This window comes from Sycon ciliatum, chromosome 9, assembly GCF_964019385.1.
Source record: "Sycon ciliatum chromosome 9, ocSycCili1.1, whole genome shotgun sequence".
Classification (NCBI taxonomy): Eukaryota; Metazoa; Porifera; class Calcarea; order Leucosolenida; family Sycettidae; genus Sycon; species Sycon ciliatum.
Genome location: NC_088651.1, coordinates 13050482 through 13060433, shown reverse-complemented (window position 1 = coordinate 13060433; position 9952 = coordinate 13050482). Strand labels below are relative to the sequence as shown.

The 9952-nt window shown below is 42.9% G+C and overlaps 1 protein-coding gene across 2 annotated transcripts; it reads left to right on the top strand.

Moving 5' to 3' along the window:
* Nucleotides 1-557: 557 nt before the first annotated feature.
* LOC135824987 (uncharacterized) lies at nt 558-6147 on the top strand. 2 transcript variants are annotated; one of them, XM_065337725.1, is made up of 3 exons: nt 558-655; nt 882-1319; nt 4435-6147. In XM_065337725.1, exons 2-3 carry the CDS (start codon nt 939-941, stop codon nt 5458-5460), a joined length of 1407 nt encoding a protein of 468 aa, XP_065193797.1. In that variant the 5' UTR covers nt 558-655; nt 882-938; the 3' UTR covers nt 5461-6147. The 2 variants fall into 2 exon arrangements, with proteins under 2 accessions (XP_065193797.1, XP_065193798.1); XM_065337726.1 differs by lacking the exon at nt 558-655 and having other exon boundaries at nt 793-1319.
* The last annotated feature ends 3805 nt before the right edge of the window (nt 6148-9952 follow it).

Below are 9952 nucleotides of genomic sequence, written 5' to 3'. Positions count from 1 at the left end.
AATGCATTTGTTAGCAGTAATTTGAACAATGGTCCCTGGGTGGGTGGCTTCTGTCGCGGGAAGAATGGTTGGGCATGCGGGTTCATGAGCAGAGAGTCTAGCTGGTTGGCTGTGCTATCCTTTGCTGCCGCTAGCGGGTTTCCTACTTCGATTTCTGGCTGAAATAGCTCGTTGGTGTCAGATACTGCCTGGTTTCTTTCGTCAGTTCCTGATGGCGATGAGTCATCAGTTCCTGCTGGCGAGCAATGCTCTAGCCGTTCGAGCCATGGGACCAGGCTAAACGGAGAAGGCGCGGACAGGTTTTCACCTCCTACTGAGACCGATCCAATAGCTAGCGTAGGACCCTGGCTTACGTCACACAGGTTCTACACCTACAAGTTCAAGAGGTGTGTGCGCTCATATCACTAGTACTGTCTTATTACTTATTGCTGGCTGGCCGTTTTGGATCCATCAGTTGCCAGATGATCGTAGTAATACGTGAAACTCAGAGTTGTGAACAAGCTTCCAATCTCTCTTGTTTATAAGTCAGAGATCTGAAGTTTCCAGGCGACCAGTTGAGTTTTGCACATCAGACGACGAGAAGAGATTTTTAATCCTGGGGAATTTTGTGCCTGTCCGATACCATCAGTTCTAATTTTCTTTCCCTCTGGGCAAGGTAAGGATGGATGTTTTCAGCAAGCCAAGCTAAACGTTCTCAGGGATTACTGATAATGGATTGTTATTGTGCATCACATTTTCTGACTATATGCTGATAGAATCTGGAATGAACATAGCCCTAGACAAACCGATCGATGTGACACTCTAGAGCATCTCGCGTGTATGTGGCTGTGTGCGCGAGCGTGTACGTGTCGTTGTCTGTATTTGTTCTTCAATGTGTGAAGGTTGGCTGTGTCTGTCGCCAGGATAGTGATCGAAAAACATTCATACATACATTGCCAATGGATTCCAGTCAGCAATCTGACCATTCCGATGACGAAACATCAGCGGTAGCCCTTCCACAACATATCACCGCCACCAGTGAGCATGATAGTCTTTTGCCAGGGACTGTTCCTGTTGAGCATACTGTTCGGAATGATGAAGTCATGCAAGAAGAACTGTCGCTAGAGGAAGCAGCCGCGGGTTTGGTTAATGAATCTGAAGATCAACAGTCAAGGGCGCTAGAATCAGTCGAGTCAGGACTTGGCAATGTTACATTTGATGTATGGTGCTCAACTCTATTACCTTTGCTGTCTATTGCGGACATCTTTCAATTGTGTGGGGTTAGTAGACGCTTGAAGGAATGGTTATACAATGACTCGACGTTCAAGGGTCTATGTCAGGTGAGTGCGAATGCGCGATGTGAATGATTTGTAAATTTTCTGAAATATGGTTCCAGTTATTCCGCTTTCCAGTTGCATTGGGATAAACCTTGCGCATACCTGCCAGCGGGTGTTAGCGGCCGTCGTGAGTTCCCTTCGGGAACGGATACGATAATTTACTTTTTTTTTTACACCTGGGAAGAACTGAAAGGCTTTTCCTTAAGGAGGATCCAACCTTCTGCGCTGCCTAGCCGGTCTGGCGCTCTGTTTTTTTGCAGGCAAAAGTCTTGTTTTGCCGATAAGTGCGAAAAGTTGGGAAATTCCCTTCTCAACTTACTAAAATTTGAACTCCGCGATCCACAGTCATATCAGAGAATATTGTTTCATTCTTCACCTGTAGTCTTCCCTGGGCCCCATGGAGGTTCCTGTTGTTTTCTCTTCCGTTGTGTCAGTGGGTATCAGGGCATGTTTTCAAAAGCATCGCTGGTGTGAGCAAGAAGTTGACTTCACAGCTCGATTTCTCGAGATCCTGAATAATTTTGCTTGGCGAAAAATGACCAAGGAGAACGGAGCCAAGCGTCTCGATGGCTGTGTAACACCAGGGACCAAAACCTACTGTAAGCGAGTTTGGGAGAGAGAGACTGAAGTGGGTGCACAGACTCTGGAAAGTGGATCCACGTCTAATTCTCAAGTGGCGAAGTATATTGCTACGCTGAAAACATTGCAGTCTTGAGTGAGTGGTAAATCGTTGGTGAGCTACTGCTCAGTGACTTGGGCTATTTACGAAAGCTGTGACCTGTCAGGTGCCAACGTCGCCAGCAGTAAGTCATCACCTGCGTCCACTTCAATAATTATTATAATGTGCCTAAAATGCAGCACTGAAAATTGAGTATGTTGTTTTGCAGTACTATTCTCTATTGTCAGAGTGTGAAGTATTTTGTAAATGTTGTGTTGTACAGCACCAGTGATTTGAAAATATTCCTACACTACTCGCACCAGTTCTATTATGATGAATGCATGCACCTGTACCCATAAGCACCATGTGCATGCACATACGCAGGCACGAGTGTGAGCCTACATGTTGTGTGTGTGTGTGCGCGGGCGCGCGCGCAGTACATGTTGTATGTATGCGCGCGCGCGTACGCGTGCACAAGTGCATGGACAGCAGAATATGGTAACGAAGCTCAAGAGCATGCATTTTACATGTGAGTGTATGCTATTGCGGGTGCGCGTATACGACGTACATGTATTTGTGTGTGCAAGGGGTACTTGCTTGTGAGTGTGAGTATGTGCATGTAAGCGTACATGTATGTATCAATGTGGGCAATGTGCATGCACCCACATACACTTGTGGTTGTTCCATGTTATTGGGAATAGTGTTATGATTATACCTAATGGATGCTATAATTACTGGCAGTCGTTCATTGCCAATATTGAGTTGAACCTGCATCTACATTGTACATGTACTACAAACATGAAACTGTGAAGTTATTGGCCCAGATTATAATAATTATTGTTATCCTTCTCAAGCTCTTTGCCTGTTGCTTCATGAGAAATACTAGGAGTGAACTATTGCAAGAGTTGTGTTCTGGGTATGTAGGCCTCAGCCTGGATCATGAATAACGTTGTGCATGGATCATGCCGATATCCAGATCAAGGGCTAAAAAGCCCAGGAACCATGGCCTCATCTAGTCTCCATGTATACTATAACAATCTGGGGGACCATTCAATGCTTTTGACACAAAAAATTGGAGTGATACCACAAGGAATGCATGGAATGATCACCTTACCTGAAAAAACTAATTCCAAGAATGGTGGAAAATCGGCCAATTTTCTGTCCTATTTTTATTTTTGGAGGTCTAAAATGCACGGTAACCCCCCTAAAATTATATATTTCTAGCTTCTATGAAGTATGAAGGCAGATCCCAAAAATAAAATAAAAAGGGCATGTCCATGAAGAAATTATGAAGCTGTGCACCCAATTGTACTTTGCGGACGGGCATTTCTGCGAAGTTCATTTTTGTACCAAAATTACTATTTTTCTGAGTAGTCAATGCTGATTGCCAGATTTTCTTGCTCAAATGCTTCACTGTGATGTGTGAAAGGACTTACAATCACAAAGAGAAGCCAGACAACTGGTAAATCTGAAATATGACCCCAAAACAAGCAAATTTAGGCCGAAATCGATAAATACACCCACCCCTAGAAATACACCTCAAACAGCCTTATCTCCGCGGAAACACCCCCTGAATTTTTTTGTGGAGTAACATAGGATGATATAGAGCACACTCATCCACAAAAAGGAGGGGTTTAGGAAGAAAAAAACCACCCCCAAAGGGTTGGAGCCTCCTTAATAGTCGGCGTGGATATATTCTTTAAATACAAGCATTTAGCCCAAGTAGTTATGTGTTCATTATGAGTTTTTGCCACATTCATAAGTGGTATTTCGTAACTAAAGGCATAACAGAAAACAACATAAGGATATAAGGACTTTTCCCGTTTGTCTCTTTCCCTCAAAACCAGTCAACATAAGGATACATTCGGAGATAATGAAAATGCCACAAACAACAGCAAAATGCATTGATTATTTCAAGAAAGATAACGCAAATTGCGAGTAGATATATAGTGATCGCTCTGCACAGCTAGCGAGGTGATTGAAAGCGAGAGAGTGTGATGGTGAGATCGAATAGTGAACGTGAAGTACAGGACAAATGTGAGTGTAGTGACTTTTTCCTTTGCTTAAAACCTTCACATAACGGATACGAAAATACAACGCTTCGAGGACTTTCCATTTTGCTGAAAGTACTAGCACGTTACGAAACACAAAACCATAAATGATTGTACTGTTCTTGACAAACATGATCAAGAAACGAATGTGTCTTGGTAGCAGACGTGTCCTTCTTCTTCTTCTTGTCTTCCCGAACCTTACTATTACTTCTAAAACACAAGGATAATTGATGTTTGCTCATACATGTAATTGCCATGCATTTCTTTAGTGCTACATTTTTGAAATATGTGTTTTCCAATTCGAAATGGTGTGGTTTTCTTATCGCTCACCCAGCCCAATTTTTTAATTCCCATGTTTTTACGTCATGATTTACTGTCTTGTTCTTGTTCCGGTGTCTCATGCCTGCAGCACCGGTATCAAATCAGTCCAAGTTTGGAGATGTCCTACATTCAGATTGCCAAGGTCATCTACATCGCCACCAGGGTAGCTAGCCTGCATCATAGCTCCAGTGCGGAGTTCAGGAACTGCGTGATCCTTTGCGACGATCTTAGTGTTTTCCAACACAAAAAGCGGTCGATTGTACAATTATCAAGCCTGGCGCTGAGACTGCCTGAGAACGTGAATACGCCTCCTAGCTGGACCAGCACTGGGCAGTTGAGGTCACTTGCACAAAAGCCGTGCCTGTTCGTCGATGAAGCTTGTACCCACCTTCCAAACATTTCACCGACGTTGATCGAAACAACATGCAACGTGGAAACAGGATTCTTATTATTACCTTCTTTGTACAGACTTGAAGATCTAGTGAAATTGTCGTTTGATAGGTGCAGCTCTATTGAACAGTATCAAACAGCAATTATCAAGGATATGGAGAAGGATAGTTCGGAGATGGTCCAATATTTGTCCTCAACGAACCGCTCTAGCAGGCTAGTGTGCATTGCGAAAGGGTTTTATAGCGCCGCAAAGCGAGATTCGATTTTAGTCTCTTTAGTCAAAGATGATCATTTGATCGCTCAACTCACAGAGTGCTTAGCTGATTCTTGGACCTATAACCCCTTCTATCATTTTCTTATAAATTATGGAAACAGTGACATACCTGACACATTTGCCTCCAAACAATGGATTAGCGCGACTGCACTGCTCGCAACGAGACACTCTGTGATCAATCTGATGATCAAAGGCAGCCTACGCACAGAACAAGTCGAGGATTACTTCACAGCTATGCTTGAGTACAACAAGCTCTGGATGAGTTTGCCACAGTCCAGTCGCCCCAGGTGTGACCATCTATACCGTGGCTTGGGTACCTACATATTTGATTCATCACCAGGGTCAGATTCGAAGAGGACATTGACCAAAGTCGAATTCCTCAACGCTATGAAACAGTATGGCGATGAACTTGCTGGCAATGGGATTTCGCACACCTTAGACTTTAAATAATATTCCTCCTGCTGAAAAAGCCCCAACAAGTTTTGCACAGCATATCCCTAGACATTTCTGTCTGTTCATAAGTTTCGATATTGCTAACTTTGATTCCGACTCTTTTGATCTTGCTGACTTGCTCAATGCAGTGTTGGTATTACAGACTGATACAATGTTTGAGAGGCGACTAAGCACGTCTGCAAGCCGTGGAAGCATTACGTCATAGTTTATTCTCTACCCGAATCCTCACCTATTCTCAAATCTCGCTTCCACTGCTTTTTGCATTTTAAAATTTTTTAATATCTTTAAAATTCGCTGCACGTACTTTGAAGTATCTTTCCTATTTTTGTCCACAAGACAAGCACAAGTTGAAAGTCACAGCTGTGCAGGACGTTAGCGGATATACATGCAGGTCGATGACGATACTGGCAAGACCATTATTTTCACAATAGCTGTAGAACGTCAGTACTGTTGGTCAGTTTTGTGCAATGTTATCGGATGAGTTAATTGTACCTCTTAATTTGCTGGCCAAAAATCCTATATATAGGATTTGAAAATGTGTGGCTTTTATGCCGTTTGGTATTAGTCATCACGACAAATAATAACGGCATAATGATTTTCATGGAAGTTGTAAGTATGTTTGAGGCACGAATGTTTACATTTTAGATTCATAGGGCGATAATATTTCTGATGAATACCCATTTTCAGCAATAATCGGAAATTTGAGCAAAATTGATCAGCTGCTGTCATGGTTAGGACTGAAGCAGTGAATGTGCAGAAGGACATTGCAGGTGTGGCACGGGGTGGTTTCATGATGACATATCGCACATGCCGTCATGAAACTACCAATTTTAAGGATAAAACAAGGTCCAATGAAATCTCAAGTCCTATATATAGGATTCGAAAAATAGGGCACAGGCCTTAGTAATATTGAGCAAGGAGATGAGCCTGAGATGTTAGTGTTTGAAAAAATGACCTTATTCAACTCTCGATATCTACTAAGACCTAGCAAGGAAGAATTGGTCACATACTTTTTGCTATTCTCATGCCACACCCATTTTGAGTTGAAAATATGACCAAAATCCTATATATAGGATTTAGCAAATTAAGAGCTATCTATAGTAACTGGTGGTGTTAGTGGACATTATTGCATAGCAAGTGTTTTCTTGGTCCTTATCTTTACTACTAAATACTGCGACAGAGCTTTCGGCCATATTTTCAATTCATTGCATTCCCAACTCATCACAACCACGCGCTCTTCAGCCGAACCATACAGACACCAGCAAGGACACTTCCGTTGAGAGATAATATTGCTCCACGCCTCTAGACAGCTGTTTCGCTCCCTGTCGGAGCTCATCAGTAGAGGATGATAATGATGATAATGGAGAGATGATCAGTCTTATACACAAGAAATGGCGCAAGTGCGCGCTTTCCACATATATCAATGGCATATGCAAGCTGCTAAAATGGTAAAGTGTGAGAACAGCGATAAATATCAATTTTGCTACACGTTGGTTACCTTCATCAGTACCGCTTGGAAATAACTCGTATGTTGTTGATGTTGTCACGTAAACTTGAACTATGAAAAAAACTTGAATTTCATCTGCAAACCTAAACAACTACAAGTGCCTCAATTTGATCATGCAGTTTTGTTAGTTACGTGCATCCCCTCACAAATTTAAAGAAAAAACGAGCTTGAGTTACGTCTTACCTCCGGTGTCAACTCGTATCAAGTGGAGTTAATCCTGGGGTGAACGTGGAGATGTCCAACTGCGGAAGACATCTTGTCTCTTCACAGAAAACTACCACGATGAAAAAATTTCTTTACCTTTTCAAAGGAACTACTTGGTAGGAGTGAGCATAGAAAAATTCTACACAGCTATTTGCATTGAGTAATGTCTGGCTTCGAGAGTGAGGTATTACGTGTCATGCGATTGAAATAGTAACAATGTGTGGCAGCATGGTGAAAGCTGGTTCAAAAAACAGCCAACCATTAGATTGCGGTTGTCTAGTTAACCGTGGCCTGGGCGTCAAGAAGACTTAGTATTGTCAGTAGTAGCAGTAGTGTAGTTCAACAATACAAGTATACAGCTTTTGATGTGCGTAGGGCGCCCTGCAATTTGCACACGTGTGTCATCTAGGCAAACCGTGGTAAGTTAGTTTATCAAGATTGGAAACAGCAAGTAACATACAGTTGTAGTGAGGGTCAAAACCGGATGCGATACCAATTATGGTTCAAATGGTCCGCAGGGACCGGGGCTCTGCCAACCTCGGGAGGTTGTAGTAAGGTCACTGTTTCCGCACACAGTGTCCTCCACCTTGTGTCATGCTGTCAATCTAACAATTACATGATTGTACTGTGGTATTAGATTGACTAGGAGTTAGACGTCTCTCTTACATCTTGTCTATCTCCTCTTTTTAAAAGAAATATGCTTTTTTGTGTCGGTTTTGATTACGGTACTAGCGCTGAGAACGATGGCCTGAAAGATAGGTCGTTGAGATATAAGTGGTCAGAACTTTGAATGCCGTGGAGTAATAGGAAAGAGCCAGGTTGTGAATTTGGTTGTCCTCAAAAGGTCCTCAATGGTTCGGGACGCTGAACAGGTCGGAGGATCGGCAAAAACTCGTGATTGTACAAAAGCAACGCCAACTTTGGCAACTGGGCTTCGTACGGGAGTAGACTCCTGGATCATCAGTTGTCACAGAGCCATGTTGTGGTCCCAATACATTGTGAGTACCAATGAGTCCCGCGGTGAGTCTATCGGAAACTGTTGTAGTCGACAATGCTGAGAAAACGTGTGATACTCAGTGAACCTTAACCAAGTCCACTTTTCAGCCCGCAGATCTACAGTGCAGTGCAAGTAGATTCCACGCGCTAAGATAAAGACTTTTAGTGCACCCTCCACAGTCATCCCCTACAGGATTTCATCCACATCAGAACATTGTACAATGCACTTCGAAGTACAGTATTGTACAAGTAGGGGCCAGCCACACGCAAACTCCTTACACAGTATCTTGGCGAGGTTACATGTAGAAGTTACACACGCACAGTCCACGCAGTTGTCTCCTCATGTTTTGTACTTTCATCAATATTAGTAGCTTCTCCGCGTAGGCATCAATGCAACGTGACTACAAGCAGCACGTAAATGAAGCATTCGCATAAGCAACGTGGAATGAAGAATCAGTAACGAGTGGGATCATACATGCATACCCACGTACATGTACATTGACATTGCACTCAATTCACGCTAGAACTACATGTACTTGTGTTCGTATGTGCATATCGACATGCAACAGCAGAATAGGCAACAAAGGAACATATTGAATTATTGATGAAGTAAGTGCTCGAACGAGCTAAGTTCGTAATTGAACATAATTAATATTATTTTCAAGAAAGTCGTGGAAAAGCTTAAATGGAATGTGTCTGATCCTGATCACAAGAAGGATAAAACTTTCACTAGATGAAAGGAAATGGCTGTTTGACTGAGTGGACATGCATCACTGCATGCAAAGTAATACTGTGCGAAATTAGTTCGATCGCTCCCAAACTATCATTTGAAAGAAGGAAGTCAATTGACAACTAATAATAAATAATAATATTCGCGGGATCCGCGTCGGCATCGCTTGAATGTTCAGAAACACACAAACTAGCCTTCGCATCCGCAGGCCACCAAATTGACAACTACTTGTATTTTAATTGATAAGGTGAACTTCAAAACGAAAAAGATCAGTCTGGGAAGTGAACTGCCTAAGAAGAGAAAAAAGTGTCAACCCCACTGGCACTTGAACTCGGGATCTTGCTTGTCAAGAGCAATGCTCTAGCCGTTCGAGCCATGGGATCAGGCTGAACCCAGAAGGCGCTGACAGGTTTTCACTTCCTACTGAGACCGATCCAATAGCTACCGTAGGACCCTGGCTTACGTCACACAGGTTCTACACCTACAAGTTCAAGAGGTGTGTGCGCTCATATCACTAGTACTGTCTTATTACTTATTGCTGGCTGGCCGTTTTGGATCCATCAGTTGCCAGATGATCGTAGTAATACGTAGAACTCAGAGTTGTGGCAAAGCTTCCAATCTGTCTTGGGTATAAGTCAGAGATCGGAAGCTTACAGGCGACCACTTGAGTTTTTGCACATCAGACAGCGAGAAGAGATTTTTCCTCCTAGGAAATTTTGTGCCTGTCCAATACCATCAGTTCTAGTTTTCTTTTCCTCTGCGCAAGGTAAGGATGGATATTTCAGCAAGCTAGGATAAACGTCCTCAGGGTTTACTGATAACGAAATGTTATTGTTCATCACACTTTCTGACTATATGCCGAGAGAAACTGGAATGAGGATAGCCCTAGACAAACCGATCCATGTGACACTCTAGGCCATGTCGCGTGTGTGTGGCTGTGTGCGCGTGTGCGCGTAGGTGTCTGTATTTTTGTTCTCCAATGTGTGTAGGTTGGTTGTGCCTGTCTCCAGGATGGAGATCGAAAAACATACATATGTACATACATTGCCAAT